The sequence below is a fragment of the Gasterosteus aculeatus genome, chromosome 17 (assembly GCF_964276395.1).
Source record: "Gasterosteus aculeatus chromosome 17, fGasAcu3.hap1.1, whole genome shotgun sequence".
NCBI lineage: Eukaryota > Metazoa > Chordata > Actinopteri > Perciformes > Gasterosteidae > Gasterosteus > Gasterosteus aculeatus.
In genome coordinates, this window is record NC_135705.1 from 18,404,824 (window position 1) to 18,420,894 (window position 16,071).

Here is a 16,071-nt window from a genome sequence, read left to right on the forward strand (position 1 = left end):
TCTTCTCTTTTTGTCTCCCCCAGACTCCCCCGCTCGCTGTTAGCCCTCTTCTGCTGCACTCTCATCATCTCGTTGGTGTTCGCCGTCATACCTCTGTGTAACCATGTGTTACTGCTGTCTGTCGCCATGGCGATTGCTGGCTTAGCCATGGGCGTGATTGACACGCTTTCCTGCCTCCAGCTGGTGAGGCTGTACCAGAAGGACTCTGCCATGTTCCTCCAGGTCAGAAGGGGGGAGCGATGGAAGGGGGGGGGGGGGGGGGGTAGCGATAGCTGTTAACAAGTGTGTGCGCTGTACTGTATGTGCGCGTGGGGCAATACATATAACTATCTACAATGCAATAACAATTCCTTGTGGTTCATTGACTTGATGACAAAGTAAAGACACTGAGTGAAACCTGCATTAATCCATGTTTTCATCTGAAAAATAGTTCACATAACTCTGCGTAATGATGTCTAAAGCCTTTTTATAGCACGTTGAGTTGGTTGACTTCAATGGTGATTCCGTTTTAACTGCACTCACCCAATTTGTATTCACCAGAGAAGAAACTAAACTTCTAGTGGTCCAGATCCTGACCATGGTCTGTAGGCTTAAGTCTTGCAAAGGATTTTGTAACAACTTATTAAAATGTACTATTCAAAATTATGCTAATTTAATCTAAATAGTCTTGCTACCCTGAAATGTGTGGTGTCTATGAGAATTATTCAATTGCACTCATGTCTGCACTAAAAGCATACCAATTTCTTTATTTCAAATCCATTGTTGTTGTTGTGTACAAATCCAAAGAAACAGTGTGAAAATAGTGATCCATGTCATTGTCTCGCCCCGTAGGCCCTGCAATTCTTCAGCGGCCTGGGAGCTCTGGTCAGCCCCCTGGTGGCCGATCCTTTTCTGGCAGAGGACAGCTGTGTGCTTAGTGCCAACTGGACCGTCAACTCATCCTCTCCCTCAGATCTACAGCACCTCCGCAGCAGCATGGCCGGGCAGGGAGCGACGATAGGCAACATCTCCCAGTATCCTCTGCACACCGAAGGCGTAGTTGTCACCCGGGTGTCATACGCTTTTTGGATCATGGCTCTTATCAATGTGAGTTCTTGTGTCATGTATGGCATAAATGGGTACAATGCGTGCTAGTATAAGTATAGGTTTACCTCTAATGTGTATTACCTTTGAATGGGTATATGACAAAGGTTCATAAGTAACTTGATGATGATTAATAGTTACGAACTCAGTCATTTTAACATTTTAAATAAAACAAACATTTGTTTTGACATTCAGTTAAAAGTTCCAGCCTAATCAGATCAACTCAGATCGCTCCTTAGACCTTTAGGCCAGCGTGGAAGGCAAAAACCTCAGCAACATAAGACAATTTAGTGTGTCATTTACCAAAATGGAGAGAAATGCTAAAAGTAATTTCTTTAAAGGGACACAAAAAAAATAGTCCGCTGGTGTGAGGGTGAGCTCGCGTCCGTGTATGCACGCTCGTGTCGGGGTGGAACTGCCATACACAACGAGGAAAATTCAGCTGGGGTGGCGCTTGGGACAATGTCTGGGACTGCTCTCACACAGACAATACGAGAAAAATTATGCTTTTTTTAACATCGAAGCATACGAACGTGTTAAGGTAGAAACCCTAAATACAAGTAGGGGTCTTAAACTGAGAAGTATATGTCTCCTTGAACAAAGCTGCAGTCCGTCAGAGCCACACAAAAGGTTGTCTTGTCTGTTTTCGGTTTGGTTTTTCTTTTTTGCATCATGTCAGATCGCTATAGGCCTCTGTATTAAAGCGATAAGCTCCCACTTCGTTAAAAATAACCGCTGCTTTCGTCTGTTGGAACCAAATTTTTAGCAGAGGGTCACAATTTTTTAATCAGCCGACAGGAAGAGGTGACTTGGTTAACAATTAGCCTCTTTGTCTGTTTGTGTGTTTGTATGTGTGTGTGTGTGTCCTGGCAGCTCCCAGTACCAGCAGCAGTGCTCGCTTTGATGTACCACGAGAGACTGCTGCCTTTCTCCGACAACAGTCCACGTCTTATCGTCAGAGACTCTCTGTCCAGCACAAGCCCCCACGAAGACAATAGTAATGGTAATGATAATGCACGTACTGTATATGCGTGTTTGTGATTATACTCAAAACAAATGACCGACCTCTGTATCCCTGTCTGTCCAGTTCATGGGAGTTCGTTTGCTTGCTGTAACCTTGCCAAACTGCGGGACCGTCCTGCTTCTTTCTTCATTCTCCACGCACTGGGGGGGGGCATCCTCTTCATCACTGATGGGATAATAGTGAGACTTCCATCTTACACAACACACATAACACAAACACTATACCGGGACGTACTGCGGGCGCAGAGGCAGAGGAGTTAGCCATTGATGGCCAAAGGATAGCCTGTGTAGTTCGGCTGCTGATTTGGCACAATTCAGGTTCAGGTTCAAGTTGAAATAGCACTCTATTTCTGCAATCTGATTCTCTGCCCCATTATCAGACATCCAAACCTCTGCACTACACTAATCTCCTGCTGTATTTATTGCGCTGAAGGGCTCCTATGCTGGATTTGTCTACACCTACGCAGTGTCCCCTCCTTTGCTGATGGGTCATAAGACTGCTGGCTGTTTGGACAGTACATTCTGGGCCTCCATCACAATAGGAAGACTGGCTTTCATCTACTTGTCCTACAGATACACAGCACCAAGGCTGCTCACCTTCAGTCTGGTAAGTATATGAACAACTTCACCCTGAAATTAACACAGTAGTTGATATTTCAGGACAGAAATGTTGGAGTTCAAAGGGTCAGTGTCAAGTTTTTTCCCAACAATGAATTGTGTGTCAGTCATTCCAAGTAAATGCAAATGACCTCATGCACAGCTGTTGTATGATAGTTCTAACCAAATATTTGAACTGGGTGAGAGTGCACATGACAGGATCTTTCAGAGGATGATTCAGGAGTAATTCAAACAACGCTTCTTTGTCATGCTGAACAGTTGATCGAGGCACGATAAGAATTGACTCAGTGTTATTAAGTACATCTAAAAGCAAATGTAGCTGTAAGTGGCAGATGTCCCCTCACTTCAAGCGCCAAGAGAGACGCGCTATATAGTGGTCGGAAATGCAAAGTGCACATTTAGATAATCAAATGGATACATGCAGCAAACTGTTTTCTTTGATCATTTCAATGTGTTTTTCATTTGGTCATTATTTAGCATTGCCGAGGTACAGCAATTTGTGAGTTTTCAGTCGCTTTTTATGTAAAAAAAAATTAAAAGTGACTGAGTGACGCTCTCAGTTGGGAGAGCGTCAGACTGAAGATCTGAAGGTCTCTGGTTCAATCCCGGGTTTCGGCAATTGTCCGTGCTATATGTGAGCTTGACATTTAGCATTGCCAAGGACAGAAATCCACGCCTTTTCAGCTGCTTTCGCTATCCATGTTAAGGGAAGTTGCAAAAGCCTCTCGATGGTCACTACAAATTGTAGCTTATCCTTTTCATGTAGTCTGTGCTACTCCAACTCACTTTTTTGTGCCAAAATACCTCTGTTTTGTGCCGAAATAGCTCAGTTGGGAGAGCGTCAGACTGAAGATCTGAAGGTCCCTGGTTCAATCCCGGGTTTCGGCAATTGTCCTTGCTATACGTGAGCTTGACATTTAGCATTGCCAAGGACAGAAATCCACACCTTTTCAGCTGCTTTCGCTATCCATGTTAAGGGAAGTTGCAAAAGCCTCTCGATGGTCCCTACAAATTGTAGCTTATCCTTTTCATGTAGTCTGTGCTACTCCAACTCGCTTTTTTGTGCCGAAATACCTCTGTTTTGTGCCGAAATAGCTCAGTTGGGAGAGCGTCAGACTGAAGATCTGAAGGTCCCTGGTTCAATCCCGGGTTTCGGCAATTGTCCTTGCTATACGTGAGCTTGACATTTAGCATTGCCAAGGACAGAAATCCACACCTTTTCAGCTGCTTTCGCTATCCATGTTAAGGGAAGTTGCAAAAGCCTCTCGATGTCCCTACAAATTGTAGCTTATCCTTTTCATGTAGTCTGTGCTACTCCAACTCACTTTTTTGTGCCGAAATACCTCTGTTTTGTGCCGAAATAGCTCAGTTGGGAGAGCGTCAGACTGAAGATCTGAAGGTCCCTGGTTCAATCCCGGGTTTCGGCAATTGTCCTTGCTATATGTGAGCTTGACATTTAGCATTGCCGAGGACAGAAATCCATGCCTTTTCAGCTGCTTCCCCCATCAATGCTGACAGAAAATGCAAAAGCCTCTCGACGGTCCGTACAAATTGTAGCTTATCCTTTTCATGGAGTCTGTGCTACTCCAACTCACTTTTTTGTGCCGAAATACCTCTGTTTTGTGCCGAAATAGCTCAGTTGGGAGAGCGTCAGACTGAAGATCTGAAGGTCCCTGGTTCAATCCCGGGTTTCGGCAATTGTCCTTGCTATATGTGAGCTTGACATTTAGCATTGCCGAGGACAGAAATCCACGCCTTTTCAGCTGCTTTCGCTATCCATGTTAAGGGAAGTTGCAAAAGCCTCTCGATGGTCCCTACAAATTGTGGCTTATCCTTTTCATGTAGCCTGTGCTATTCCAACTCACTTTTTGTGCCGAAATAGCTCAGTTGGGAGAGCGTCAGACTGAAGATCTGAAGTTCTCGGTTCAATCCTGGGTTTCGGCAATCATGTAGTCTGTGCTACTCCAACTCGCTATCCATGTTAAGGGAAGTTGCAAAAGCCTCTCGATGGTCCCTACAAATTGTAGCTTATCCTTTTCATGGAGTCTGTGCTACTCCAACTCACTTTTTTGTGCCGAAATCCGTCTGTTTTGTGCTGAATTAGCTCAGATGGGAGAGCGTCAGACTGAAGATCTGAAGGTCCCTGGTTCAATCCCGGGTTTCGGCAATTGTCCTTGCTATATGTGCGCTTGACATTTAGCATTGCCAAGGACAGAAATCCATGCCTTTTGAGCTGCTTCCCCCATCAATGCTGACAGAAAATGCAAAAGCCTCTCGATGGTCCCTACAAATTGTAGCTTATCCTTTTCATGTAGTCTGTGCAACTCCAACTCACTTTTTTGGGCCGAAATACCTCTGTTTTGTGCCGAAATAGCTCAGTTGGGAGAGCGTCAGACTGAAGATCTGAAGGTCCCTTGTTCAATCCCGGGTTTCGGCAATTGTCCTTGCTATACGTGAGCTTGACGTTTAGCATTGCCAAGGACAGAAATCCATGCCTTTTGAGCTGCTTTCGCTATCCATGTTAAGGGAAGTTGCAAAAGCCTCTCGATGGTTCCCACAAATTGTAGCTTATCCTTTTCATGTAGTCTGTGCTACTCCAACTCACTTTTTTGTGCCGAAATACCTCTGTTTTGTGCCGAAATAGCTCAGTTGGGAGAGCGTCAGACTGAAGATCTGAAGGTCCCTGGTTCAATCCCGGGTTTCGGCAATTGTCCTTGCTATACGTGAGCTTGACATTTAGCATTGCCAAGGACAGAAATCCACGCCTTTTCAGCTGCTTTCGCTATCCATGTTAAGGGAAGTTGCAAAAGCCTCTCGATGGTCCCTACAAATTGCAGCTTATCCTTTTCATGTAGTCTGTGCTACTCCAACTCACTTTTTTGTGCCGAAATACCTCTGTTTTGTTCCGAAATAGCTCAGTTGGGAGAGCGTCAGACTGAAGATCTGAAGGTCCCTGGTTCAATCCCGGGTTTCGGCAATTGTCCTTGCTATACGTGAGCTTGACATTTAGCATTGCCAAGGACAGAAATCCACGCCTTTTCAGCTGCTTTCGCTATCCATGTTAAGGGAAGTGGCAAAAGCCTCTCGATGGTCCCTACAAATTGTAGCTTATCCTTTTCATGTAGTCTGTGCTACTCCAACTCACTTTTTTGTGCCGAAATACCTCTGTTTTGTGCCGAAATAGCTCAGTTGGGAGAGCGTCAGACTGAAGATCTGAAGGTCCCTGGTTCAATCCCGGGTTTCGGCAATTGTCCTTGCTATATGTGCGCTTGACATTTAGCATTGCCGAGGACAGAAATCCATGCCTTTTGAGCTGCTTCCCCCATCAATGCTGACAGAAAATGCAAAAGCCTCTCGATGGTCCCTACAAATTGTAGCTTATCCTTTTCATGTAGTCTGTGCTACTCCAACTCACTTTTTTGTGTCGAAATACCTCTGTTTTGTGCCGAAATAGCTCAGTTCGGAGAGCGTCAGACTGAAGATCTGAAGGTCCCTGGTTCAATCCGGGGTTTCGGCAATTGTCCTTGCTATATGTGAGCTTGACATTTAGCATTGCCGAGGACAGAAATCCATGCCTTTTCAGCTGCTTCCCCCATCAATGCTGACAGAAAATGCAAAAGCCTCTCGATGGTCCCTACAAATTGTAGCTTATCCTTTTCATGTAGTCTGTGCTACTCCAACTCACTTTTTTGTGTCGAAATACCTCTGTTTTGTGCCGAAATAGCTCAGTTCGGAGAGCGTCAGACTGAAGATCTGAAGGTCCCTGGTTCAATCCCGGGTTTCGGCAATTGTCCTTGCTATACGTGAGCTTGACATTTAGCATTGCCAAGGACAGAAATCCACGCCTTTTCAGCTTCTTTCGCTATCCATGTTAAGGGAAGTTGCAAAAGCCTCTCGATGGTCCCTACAAATTGTAGCTTATCCTTTTCATGTAGTCTGTGCTACTCCAACTCACTTTTTTGTGCCGAAATACCTCTGTTTTGTGCCGAAATAGCTCAGTTGGGAGAGCGTCAGACTGAAGATCTGAAGGTCCCTGGTTCAATCCCGGGTTTCGGCAATTGTCCTTGCTATACGTGAGCTTGACATTTAGCATTGCCAAGGACAGAAATCCACGCCTTTTCAGCTGCTTTCGCTATCCATGTTAAGGGAAGTGGCAAAAGCCTCTCGATGGTCCCTACAAATTGTAGCTTATCCTTTTCATGTAGTCTGTGCTACTCCAACTCACTTTTTTGTGCCGAAATACCTCTGTTTTGTGCCGAAATAGCTCAGTTGGGAGAGCGTCAGACTGAAGATCTGAAGGTCCCTGGTTCAATCCCGGGTTTCGGCAATTGTCCTTGCTATACGTGAGCTTGACATTTAGCATTGCCAAGGACAGAAATCCACGCCTTTTCAGCTGCTTTCGCTATCCATGTTAAGGGAAGTGGCAAAAGCCTCTCGATGGTCCCTACAAATTGTAGCTTATCCTTTTCATGTAGTCTGTGCTACTCCAACTCACTTTTTTGTGCCGAAATACCTGTTTTGTGCCGAAATAGCTCAGTTGGGAGAGCGTCAGACTGAAGATCTGAAGGTCCCTGGTTCAATCCCGGGTTTCGGCAATTGTCCTTGCTATATGTGCGCTTGACATTTAGCATTGCCGAGGACAGAAATCCATGCCTTTTGAGCTGCTTCCCCCATCAATGCTGACAGAAAATGCAAAAGCCTCTCGATGGTCCCTACAAATTGTAGCTTATCCTTTTCATGTAGTCTGTGCAACTCCAACTCACTTTTTTGGGCCGAAATACCTCTGTTTTGTGCCGAAATAGCTCAGTTGCGAGAGCGTCAGACTGAAGATCTGAAGGTCCCTGGTTCAATCCCGGGTTTCGGCAATTGTCCTTGCTATACGTGAGCTTGACATTTAGCATTGCCAAGGACAGAAATCCACACCTTTTCAGCTGCTTTCGCTATCCATGTTAAGGGAAGTTGCAAAAGCCTCTCGATGGTTCCTACAAATTGTAGCTTATCCTTTTCATGTAGTCTGTGCTACTCCAACTCACTTTTTTGTGTCGAAATACCTCTGTTTTGTGCCGAAATAGCTCAGTTGGGAGAGCGTCAGACTGAAGATCTGAAGGTCCCTGGTTCAATCCGGGGTTTCGGCAATTGTCCTTGCTATATGTGAGCTTGACATTTAGCATTGCCGAGGACAGAAATCCATGCCTTTTCAGCTGCTTCCCCCATCAATGCTGACAGAAAATGCAAAAGCCTCTCGATGGTCCCTACAAATTGTAGCTTATCCTTTTCATGTAGTCTGTGCTACTCCAACTCACTTTTTTGTGTCGAAATACCTCTGTTTTGTGCCGAAATAGCTCAGTTGGGAGAGCGTCAGACTGAAGATCTGAAGGTCCCTGGTTCAATCCCGGGTTTCGGCAATTGTCCTTGCTATACGTGAGCTTGACATTTAGCATTGCCAAGGACAGAAATCCACGCCTTTTCAGCTTCTTTCGCTATCCATGTTAAGGGAAGTTGCAAAAGCCTCTCGATGGTCCCTACAAATTGTAGCTTATCCTTTTCATGTAGTCTGTGCTACTCCAACTCACTTTTTTGTGCCGAAATACCTCTGTTTTGTGCCGAAATAGCTCAGTTGGGAGAGCGTCAGACTGAAGATCTGAAGGTCCCTGGTTCAATCCCGGGTTTCGGCAATTGTCCTTGCTATATGTGCGCTTGACATTTAGCATTGCCGAGGACAGAAATCCATGCCTTTTCAGCTGCTTCCCCCATCAATGCTGACAGAAAATGCAAAAGCCTCTCGATGGTCCCTACAAATTGTAGCTTATCCTTTTCATGTAGTCTGTGCAACTCCAACTCACTTTTTTGGGCCGAAATACCTCTGTTTTGTGCCGAAATAGCTCAGTTGGGAGAGCGTCAGACTGAAGATCTGAAGGTCCCTGGTTCAATCCCGGGTTTCGGCAATTGTCCTTGCTATACGTGAGCTTGACATTTAGCATTGCCAAGGACAGAAATCCACACCTTTTCAGCTGCTTTCGCTATCCATGTTAAGGGAAGTTGCAAAAGCCTCTCGATGGTTCCTACAAATTGTAGCTTATCCTTTTCATGTAGTCTGTGCTACTCCAACTCACTTTTTTGTGCCGAAATACCTCTGTTTTGTGCCGAAATAGCTCAGTTGGGAGAGCGTCAGACTGAAGATCTGAAGGTCCCTGGTTCAATCCCGGGTTTCGGCAATTGTCCTTGCTATACGTGAGCTTGACATTTAGCATTGCCAAGGACAGAAATCCACGCCTTTTCAGCTGCTTTCGCTATCCATGTTAAGGGAAGTTGCAAAAGCCTCTCGATGGTCCCTACAAATTGTAGCTTATCCTTTTCATGTAGTCTGTGCTACTCCAACTCACTTTTTTGTGCCGAAATACCTCTGTTTTGTGCCGAAATAGCTCAGTTGGGAGAGCGTCAGACTGAAGATCTGAAGGTCCCTGGTTCAATCCCGGGTTTCGGCAATTGTCCTTGCTATATGTGCGCTTGACATTTAGCATTGCCGAGGACAGAAATCCATGCCTTTTCAGCTGCTTCCCCCATCAATGCTGACAGAAAATGCAAAAGCCTCTCGATGGTCCCTACAAATTGTAGCTTATCCTTTTCATGTAGTCTGTGCTACTCCAACTCACTTTTTTGTGCCGAAATAGTTCTGTTTTGTGCCGAAATAGCTCAGTTGGGAGAGCGTCAGACTGAAGATCTGAAGGTCCCTGGTTCAATCCCGGGTTTCGGCAATTGTCCTTGCTATATGTGCGCTTGACATTTAGCATTGCCGAGGACAGAAATCCATGCCTTTTCCGCTGCTTCCCCCATCAATGCTGACAGAAAATGCAAAAGCCTCTCGATGGTCCCTACAAATTGTAGCTTATCCTTTTCATGTAGTCTGTGCTACTCCAACTCACTTTTTTGTGTCGAAATACCTCTGTTTTGTGCCGAAATAGCTCAGTTGGGAGAGCGTCAGACTGAAGATCTGAAGGTCCCTGGTTCAATCCCGGGTTTCGGCAATTGTCCTTGCTATACGTGAGCTTGACATTTAGCATTGCCAAGGACAGAAATCCACGCCTTTTCAGCTGCTTTCGCTATCCATGTTAAGGGAAGTTGCAAAAGCCTTTCGATGGTCCCTACAAATTGTAGCTTATCCTTTTCATGTAGTCTGTGCTACTCCAACTCACTTTTTTGTGCCGAAATACCTCTGTTTTGTGCCGAAATAGCTCAGTTGGGAGAGCGTCAGACTGAAGATCTGAAGGTCCCTGGTTCAATCCCGGGTTTCGGCAATTGTCCTTGCTATATGTGAGCTTGACATTTAGCATTGCCGAGGACAGAAATCCATACCTTTTGAGCTTCTTCCCCCATCAATGCTGACAGAAAATGCAAAAGCCTCTCGATGGTCCCTACAAATTGTAGCTTATCCTTTTCATGTAGTCTGTGCTACTCCAACTCACTTTTTTGTGCCGAAATACCTCTGTTTTGTGCCGAAATAGCTCAGTTGGGAGAGCGTCAGACTGAAGATCTGAAGGTCCCTGGTTCAATCCCGGGTTTCGGCAATTGTCCTTGCTATACGTGAGCTTGACATTTAGCATTGCCAAGGACAGAAATCCACGCCTTTTCAGCTGCTTTCGCTATCCATGTTAAGGGAAGTTGCAAAAGCCTCTCGATGGTTCCTACAAATTGTAGCTTATCCTTTTCATGTAGTCTGTGCTACTCCAACTCACTTTTTTGTGCCGAAATACCTCTGTTTTGTGCCGAAATAGCTCAGTTGGGAGAGCGTCAGACTGAAGATCTGAAGGTCCCTGGTTCAATCCCGGGTTTCGGCAATTGTCCTTGCTATATGTGCGCTTGACATTTAGCATTGCCGAGGACAGAAATCCATGCCTTTTCAGCTGCTTCCCCCATCAATGCTGACAGAAAATGCAAAAGCCTCTCGATGGTCCCTACAAATTGTAGCTTATCCTTTTCATGGAGTCTGTGCTACTCCAACTCACTTTTTTGTGCCCCCATCAATGCTGACAGAAAATGCAAAAGCCTCTCGATGGTCCCTACAAATTGTAGCTTATCCTTTTCATGTAGTCTGTGCTACTCCAACTCACTTTTTTGTGCCGAAATAGCTCTGTTTTGTGCCGAAATAGCTCAGTTGGGAGAGCGTCAGACTGAAGATCTGAAGGTCCCTGGTTCAATCCCGGGTTTCGGCAATTGTCCTTGCTATATGTGCGCTTGACATTTAGCATTGCCGAGGACAGAAATCCATGCCTTTTCCGCTGCTTCCCCCATCAATGCTGACAGAAAATGCAAAAGCCTCTCGATGGTCCCTACAAATTGTAGCTTATCCTATTCATGGAGTCTGTGCTGCTCCAACTCACTTTTTTGTGCCCCCATCAATGCTGACAGAAAATGCAAAAGCCTCTCGATGGTCCCTACAAATTGTAGCTTATCCTTTTCATGTAGTCTGTGCTACTCCAACTCACTTTTTTGTGTCGAAATACCTCTGTTTTGTGCCGAAATAGCTCAGTTGGGAGAGCGTCAGACTGAAGATCTGAAGGTCCCTGGTTCAATCCGGGGTTTCGGCAATTGTCCTTGCTATATGTGAGCTTGACATTTAGCATTGCCGAGGACAGAAATCCATGCCTTTTCAGCTGCTTCCCCCATCAATGCTGACAGAAAATGCAAAAGCCTCTCGATGGTCCCTACAAATTGTAGCTTATCCTTTTCATGTAGTCTGTGCTACTCCAACTCACTTTTTTGTGTCAAAATACCTCTGTTTTGTGCCGAAATAGCTCAGTTGGGAGAGCGTCAGACTGAAGATCTGAAGGTCCCTGGTTCAATCCCGGGTTTCGGCAATTGTCCTTGCTATACGTGAGCTTGACATTTAGCATTGCCAAGGACAGAAATCCACGCCTTTTCAGCTGCTTTCGCTATCCATGTTAAGGGAAGTTGCAAAAGCCTTTCGATGGTCCCTACAAATTGTAGCTTATCCTTTTCATGTAGTCTGTGCTACTCCAACTCACTTTTTTGTGCCGAAATACCTCTGTTTTGTGCCGAAATAGCTCAGTTGGGAGAGCGTCAGACTGAAGATCTGAAGGTCCCTGGTTCAATCCCGGGTTTCGGCAATTGTCCTTGCTATATGTGAGCTTGACATTTAGCATTGCCGAGGACAGAAATCCATACCTTTTGAGCTTCTTCCCCCATCAATGCTGACAGAAAATGCAAAAGCCTCTCGATGGTCCCTACAAATTGTAGCTTATCCTTTTCATGTAGTCTGTGCTACTCCAACTAACTTTTTTGTGCCGAAATACCTCTGTTTTGTGCCGAAATAGCTCAGTTGGGAGAGCGTCAGACTGAAGATCTGAAGGTCCCTGGTTCAATCCCGGGTTTCGGCAATTGTCCTTGCTATACGTGAGCTTGACATTTAGCATTGCCAAGGACAGAAATCCACGCCTTTTCAGCTGCTTTCGCTATCCATGTTAAGGGAAGTTGCAAAAGCCTCTCGATGGTCCCTACAAATTGTAGCTTATCCTTTTCATGTAGTCTGTGCTACTCCAACTCACTTTTTTGTGCCGAAATACCTCTGTTTTGTGCCGAAATAGCTCAGTTGGGAGAGCGTCAGACTGAAGATCTGAAGGTCCCTGGTTCAATCCCGGGTTTCGGCAATTGTCCTTGCTATATGTGAGCTTGACATTTAGCATTGCCGAGGACAGAAATCCACGCCTTTTCAGCTGCTTTCGCTATCCATGTTAAGGGAAGTTGCAAAAGCCTCTCGATGGTCCCTACAAATTGTGGCTTATCCTTTTCATGTAGTCTGTGCTACTCCAACTCACTTTTTTGTGTCGAAATACCTCTGTTTTGTGCCGAAATAGCTCAGTTGGGAGAGCGTCAGACTGAAGATCTGAAGGTCCCTGGTTCAATCCCGGGTTTCGGCAATTGTCCTTGCTATATGTGCGCTTGACATTTAGCATTGCCGAGGACAGAAATCCATGCCTTTTGAGCTGCTTCCCCCATCAATGCTGACAGAAAATGCAAAAGCCTCTCGATGGTCCCTACAAATTGTAGCTTATCCTTTTCATGTAGTCTGTGCAACTCCAACTCACTTTTTTGGGCCGAAATACCTCTGTTTTGTGCCGAAATAGCTCAGTTGGGAGAGCGTCAGACTGAAGATCTGAAGGTCCCTTGTTCAATCCCGGGTTTCGGCAATTGTCCTTGCTATACGTGAGCTTGACGTTTAGCATTGCCAAGGACAGAAATCCACACCTTTTCAGCTGCTTTCGCTATCCATGTTAAGGGAAGTTGCAAAAGCCTCTCGATGGTCCCTACAAATTGTAGCTTATCCTTTTCATGTAGTCTGTGCTACTCCAACTCACTTTTTTGTGCCGAAATACCTCTGTTTTGTGCCGAAATAGCTCAGTTGGGAGAGCGTCAGACTGAAGATCTGAAGGTCCCTGGTTCAATCCCGGGTTTCGGCAATTGTCCTTGCTATATGTGAGCTTGACATTTAGCATTGCCGAGGACAGAAATCCACGCCTTTTCAGCTGCTTTCGCTATCCATGTTAAGGGAAGTTGCAAAAGCCTCTCGATGGTCCCTACAAATTGTGGCTTATCCTTTTCATGTAGTCTGTGCTACTCCAACTCACTTTTTTGTGTCGAAATACCTCTGTTTTGTGCCGAAATAGCTCAGTTGGGAGAGCGTCAGACTGAAGATCTGAAGGTCCCTGGTTCAATCCCGGGTTTCGGCAATTGTCCTTGCTGTATGTGAGCTTGACATTTAGCATTGCCAAGGACAGAAATCCACGCCTTTTCAGCTGCTTTCGCTATCCATGTTAAGGGAAGTGGCAAAAGCCTCTCGATGGTCCCTACAAATTGTAGCTTATCCTTTTTATGTAGTCTGTGCTACTCCAACTCACTTTTTTGTGCCGAAATACCTCTGTTTTGTGCCGAAATAGCTCAGTTGGGAGAGCGTCAGACTGAAGATCTGAAGGTCCCTGGTTCAATCCCGGGTTTCGGCAATTGTCCTTGCTATATGTGCGCTTGACATTTAGCATTGCCGAGGACAGAAATCCATGCCTTTTGAGCTGCTTCCCCCATCAATGCTGACAGAAAATGCAAAAGCCTCTCGATGGTCCCTACAAATTGTAGCTTATCCTTTTCATGTAGTCTGTGCAACTCCAACTCACTTTTTTGGGCCGAAATACCTCTGTTTTGTGCCGAAATAGCTCAGTTGGGAGAGCGTCAGACTGAAGATCTGAAGGTCCCTTGTTCAATCCCGGGTTTCGGCAATTGTCCTTGCTATACGTGAGCTTGACGTTTAGCATTGCCAAGGACAGAAATCCACACCTTTTCAGCTGCTTTCGCTATCCATGTTAAGGGAAGTTGCAAAAGCCTCTCGATGGTTCCCACAAATTGTAGCTTATCCTTTTCATGTAGTCTGTGCTACTCCAACTCACTTTTTTGTGCCGAAATACCTCTGTTTTGTGCCGAAATAGCTCAGTTGGGAGAGCGTCAGACTGAAGATCTGAAGGTCCCTGGTTCAATCCCGGGTTTCGGCAATTGTCCTTGCTATACGTGAGCTTGACATTTAGCATTGCCAAGGACAGAAATCCACGCCTTTTCAGCTGCTTTCGCTATCCATGTTAAGGGAAGTTGCAAAAGCCTCTCGATGGTCCCTACAAATTGCAGCTTATCCTTTTCATGTAGTCTGTGCTACTCCAACTCACTTTTTTGTGCCGAAATACCTCTGTTTTGTTCCGAAATAGCTCAGTTGGGAGAGCGTCAGACTGAAGATCTGAAGGTCCCTGGTTCAATCCCGGGTTTCGGCAATTGTCCTTGCTATACATGAGCTTGACATTTAGCATTGCCAAGGACAGAAATCCACGCCTTTTCAGCTGCTTTCGCTATCCATGTTAAGGGAAGTGGCAAAAGCCTCTCGATGGTCCCTACAAATTGTAGCTTATCCTTTTCATGTAGTCTGTGCTACTCCAACTCACTTTTTTGTGCCGAAATACCTCTGTTTTGTGCCGAAATAGCTCAGTTGGGAGAGCGTCAGACTGAAGATCTGAAGGTCCCTGGTTCAATCCCGGGTTTCGGCAATTGTCCTTGCTATATGTGCGCTTGACATTTAGCATTGCCGAGGACAGAAATCCATGCCTTTTGAGCTGCTTCCCCCATCAATGCTGACAGAAAATGCAAAAGCCTCTCGATGGTCCCTACAAATTGTAGCTTATCCTTTTCATGTAGTCTGTGCTACTCCAACTCACTTTTTTGTGTCGAAATACCTCTGTTTTGTGCCGAAATAGCTCAGTTGGGAGAGCGTCAGACTGAAGATCTGAAGGTCCCTGGTTCAATCCGGGGTTTCGGCAATTGTCCTTGCTATATGTGAGCTTGACATTTAGCATTGCCGAGGACAGAAATCCATGCCTTTTCAGCTGCTTCCCCCATCAATGCTGACAGAAAATGCAAAAGCCTCTCGATGGTCCCTACAAATTGTAGCTTATCCTTTTCATGTAGTCTGTGCTACTCCAACTCACTTTTTTGTGTCGAAATACCTCTGTTTTGTGCCGAAATAGCTCAGTTGGGAGAGCGTCAGACTGAAGATCTGAAGGTCCCTGGTTCAATCCCGGGTTTCGGCAATTGTCCTTGCTATACGTGAGCTTGACATTTAGCATTGCCAAGGACAGAAATCCACGCCTTTTCAGCTTCTTTCGCTATCCATGTTAAGGGAAGTTGCAAAAGCCTCTCGATGGTCCCTACAAATTGTAGCTTATCCTTTTCATGTAGTCTGTGCTACTCCAACTCACTTTTTTGTGCCGAAATACCTCTGTTTTGTGCCGAAATAGCTCAGTTGGGAGAGCGTCAGACTGAAGATCTGAAGGTCCCTGGTTCAATCCCGGGTTTCGGCAATTGTCCTTGCTATACGTGAGCTTGACATTTAGCATTGCCAAGGACAGAAATCCACGCCTTTTCAGCTGCTTTCGCTATCCATGTTAAGGGAAGTGGCAAAAGCCTCTCGATGGTCCCTACAAATTGTAGCTTATCCTTTTCATGTAGTCTGTGCTACTCCAACTCACTTTTTTGTGCCGAAATACCTCTGTTTTGTGCCGAAATAGCTCAGTTGGGAGAGCGTCAGACTGAAGATCTGAAGGTCCCTGGTTCAATCCCGGGTTTCGGCAATTGTCCTTGCTATACGTGAGCTTGACATTTAGCATTGCCAAGGACAGAAATCCACGCCTTTTCAGCTGCTTTCGCTATCCATGTTAAGGGAAGTGGCAAAAGCCTCTCGATGGTCCCTACAAATTGTAGCTTATCCTTTTCATGTAGTCTGTGCTACTCCAACTCACTTTT

General features: G+C 45.5%; 1 protein-coding gene and 40 non-coding genes across 41 annotated transcripts in view; all 41 read left to right on the top strand.

Moving 5' to 3' along the window:
- slc60a1a (solute carrier family 60 member 1a) overlaps positions 1-16,071 on the top strand; it is a 118,045-nt gene that overhangs the window by 1,827 nt on the left and 100,147 nt on the right. The window contains exons 2-6 of the mRNA XM_040204076.2: positions 24-222; positions 832-1,086; positions 1,957-2,086; positions 2,171-2,286; positions 2,540-2,713. Of these exons, the coding sequence (XP_040060010.2) occupies positions 24-222; positions 832-1,086; positions 1,957-2,086; positions 2,171-2,286; positions 2,540-2,713 (874 nt within the window). The remainder of the gene's footprint in view (positions 1-23; positions 223-831; positions 1,087-1,956; positions 2,087-2,170; positions 2,287-2,539; positions 2,714-16,071) is intronic.
- On the top strand, positions 3,540-3,612 carry trnaf-gaa (transfer RNA phenylalanine (anticodon GAA)). The gene has a single exon. It is a non-coding gene; the product is annotated as a tRNA-Phe (tRNA).
- On the top strand, positions 3,810-3,882 carry trnaf-gaa (transfer RNA phenylalanine (anticodon GAA)). Its single transcript has one exon. It is a non-coding gene; the product is annotated as a tRNA-Phe (tRNA).
- trnaf-gaa (transfer RNA phenylalanine (anticodon GAA)) lies at positions 4,079-4,151 on the top strand. The gene has a single exon. It is a non-coding gene; the product is annotated as a tRNA-Phe (tRNA).
- Positions 4,349-4,421, top strand: trnaf-gaa (transfer RNA phenylalanine (anticodon GAA)). Its single transcript has one exon. It is a non-coding gene; the product is annotated as a tRNA-Phe (tRNA).
- On the top strand, positions 5,089-5,161 carry trnaf-gaa (transfer RNA phenylalanine (anticodon GAA)). Its single transcript has one exon. It is a non-coding gene; the product is annotated as a tRNA-Phe (tRNA).
- Positions 5,359-5,431, top strand: trnaf-gaa (transfer RNA phenylalanine (anticodon GAA)). Its single transcript has one exon. It is a non-coding gene; the product is annotated as a tRNA-Phe (tRNA).
- Positions 5,629-5,701, top strand: trnaf-gaa (transfer RNA phenylalanine (anticodon GAA)). The gene has a single exon. It is a non-coding gene; the product is annotated as a tRNA-Phe (tRNA).
- On the top strand, positions 5,899-5,971 carry trnaf-gaa (transfer RNA phenylalanine (anticodon GAA)). The gene has a single exon. It is a non-coding gene; the product is annotated as a tRNA-Phe (tRNA).
- On the top strand, positions 6,439-6,511 carry trnaf-gaa (transfer RNA phenylalanine (anticodon GAA)). The gene has a single exon. It is a non-coding gene; the product is annotated as a tRNA-Phe (tRNA).
- trnaf-gaa (transfer RNA phenylalanine (anticodon GAA)) lies at positions 6,709-6,781 on the top strand. The gene has a single exon. It is a non-coding gene; the product is annotated as a tRNA-Phe (tRNA).
- trnaf-gaa (transfer RNA phenylalanine (anticodon GAA)) lies at positions 6,979-7,051 on the top strand. The gene has a single exon. It is a non-coding gene; the product is annotated as a tRNA-Phe (tRNA).
- trnaf-gaa (transfer RNA phenylalanine (anticodon GAA)) lies at positions 7,247-7,319 on the top strand. The gene has a single exon. It is a non-coding gene; the product is annotated as a tRNA-Phe (tRNA).
- On the top strand, positions 7,517-7,589 carry trnaf-gaa (transfer RNA phenylalanine (anticodon GAA)). Its single transcript has one exon. It is a non-coding gene; the product is annotated as a tRNA-Phe (tRNA).
- Positions 8,057-8,129, top strand: trnaf-gaa (transfer RNA phenylalanine (anticodon GAA)). Its single transcript has one exon. It is a non-coding gene; the product is annotated as a tRNA-Phe (tRNA).
- trnaf-gaa (transfer RNA phenylalanine (anticodon GAA)) lies at positions 8,327-8,399 on the top strand. Its single transcript has one exon. It is a non-coding gene; the product is annotated as a tRNA-Phe (tRNA).
- On the top strand, positions 8,597-8,669 carry trnaf-gaa (transfer RNA phenylalanine (anticodon GAA)). The gene has a single exon. It is a non-coding gene; the product is annotated as a tRNA-Phe (tRNA).
- Positions 8,867-8,939, top strand: trnaf-gaa (transfer RNA phenylalanine (anticodon GAA)). The gene has a single exon. It is a non-coding gene; the product is annotated as a tRNA-Phe (tRNA).
- On the top strand, positions 9,137-9,209 carry trnaf-gaa (transfer RNA phenylalanine (anticodon GAA)). Its single transcript has one exon. It is a non-coding gene; the product is annotated as a tRNA-Phe (tRNA).
- On the top strand, positions 9,407-9,479 carry trnaf-gaa (transfer RNA phenylalanine (anticodon GAA)). Its single transcript has one exon. It is a non-coding gene; the product is annotated as a tRNA-Phe (tRNA).
- trnaf-gaa (transfer RNA phenylalanine (anticodon GAA)) lies at positions 9,677-9,749 on the top strand. The gene has a single exon. It is a non-coding gene; the product is annotated as a tRNA-Phe (tRNA).
- Positions 9,947-10,019, top strand: trnaf-gaa (transfer RNA phenylalanine (anticodon GAA)). Its single transcript has one exon. It is a non-coding gene; the product is annotated as a tRNA-Phe (tRNA).
- On the top strand, positions 10,217-10,289 carry trnaf-gaa (transfer RNA phenylalanine (anticodon GAA)). The gene has a single exon. It is a non-coding gene; the product is annotated as a tRNA-Phe (tRNA).
- On the top strand, positions 10,487-10,559 carry trnaf-gaa (transfer RNA phenylalanine (anticodon GAA)). Its single transcript has one exon. It is a non-coding gene; the product is annotated as a tRNA-Phe (tRNA).
- On the top strand, positions 10,862-10,934 carry trnaf-gaa (transfer RNA phenylalanine (anticodon GAA)). Its single transcript has one exon. It is a non-coding gene; the product is annotated as a tRNA-Phe (tRNA).
- Positions 11,507-11,579, top strand: trnaf-gaa (transfer RNA phenylalanine (anticodon GAA)). The gene has a single exon. It is a non-coding gene; the product is annotated as a tRNA-Phe (tRNA).
- Positions 11,777-11,849, top strand: trnaf-gaa (transfer RNA phenylalanine (anticodon GAA)). The gene has a single exon. It is a non-coding gene; the product is annotated as a tRNA-Phe (tRNA).
- trnaf-gaa (transfer RNA phenylalanine (anticodon GAA)) lies at positions 12,047-12,119 on the top strand. Its single transcript has one exon. It is a non-coding gene; the product is annotated as a tRNA-Phe (tRNA).
- Positions 12,317-12,389, top strand: trnaf-gaa (transfer RNA phenylalanine (anticodon GAA)). Its single transcript has one exon. It is a non-coding gene; the product is annotated as a tRNA-Phe (tRNA).
- Positions 12,587-12,659, top strand: trnaf-gaa (transfer RNA phenylalanine (anticodon GAA)). The gene has a single exon. It is a non-coding gene; the product is annotated as a tRNA-Phe (tRNA).
- trnaf-gaa (transfer RNA phenylalanine (anticodon GAA)) lies at positions 12,857-12,929 on the top strand. Its single transcript has one exon. It is a non-coding gene; the product is annotated as a tRNA-Phe (tRNA).
- Positions 13,127-13,199, top strand: trnaf-gaa (transfer RNA phenylalanine (anticodon GAA)). The gene has a single exon. It is a non-coding gene; the product is annotated as a tRNA-Phe (tRNA).
- Positions 13,397-13,469, top strand: trnaf-gaa (transfer RNA phenylalanine (anticodon GAA)). The gene has a single exon. It is a non-coding gene; the product is annotated as a tRNA-Phe (tRNA).
- On the top strand, positions 13,667-13,739 carry trnaf-gaa (transfer RNA phenylalanine (anticodon GAA)). Its single transcript has one exon. It is a non-coding gene; the product is annotated as a tRNA-Phe (tRNA).
- On the top strand, positions 13,937-14,009 carry trnaf-gaa (transfer RNA phenylalanine (anticodon GAA)). The gene has a single exon. It is a non-coding gene; the product is annotated as a tRNA-Phe (tRNA).
- Positions 14,207-14,279, top strand: trnaf-gaa (transfer RNA phenylalanine (anticodon GAA)). The gene has a single exon. It is a non-coding gene; the product is annotated as a tRNA-Phe (tRNA).
- Positions 14,477-14,549, top strand: trnaf-gaa (transfer RNA phenylalanine (anticodon GAA)). The gene has a single exon. It is a non-coding gene; the product is annotated as a tRNA-Phe (tRNA).
- Positions 14,747-14,819, top strand: trnaf-gaa (transfer RNA phenylalanine (anticodon GAA)). Its single transcript has one exon. It is a non-coding gene; the product is annotated as a tRNA-Phe (tRNA).
- trnaf-gaa (transfer RNA phenylalanine (anticodon GAA)) lies at positions 15,287-15,359 on the top strand. Its single transcript has one exon. It is a non-coding gene; the product is annotated as a tRNA-Phe (tRNA).
- Positions 15,557-15,629, top strand: trnaf-gaa (transfer RNA phenylalanine (anticodon GAA)). Its single transcript has one exon. It is a non-coding gene; the product is annotated as a tRNA-Phe (tRNA).
- Positions 15,827-15,899, top strand: trnaf-gaa (transfer RNA phenylalanine (anticodon GAA)). The gene has a single exon. It is a non-coding gene; the product is annotated as a tRNA-Phe (tRNA).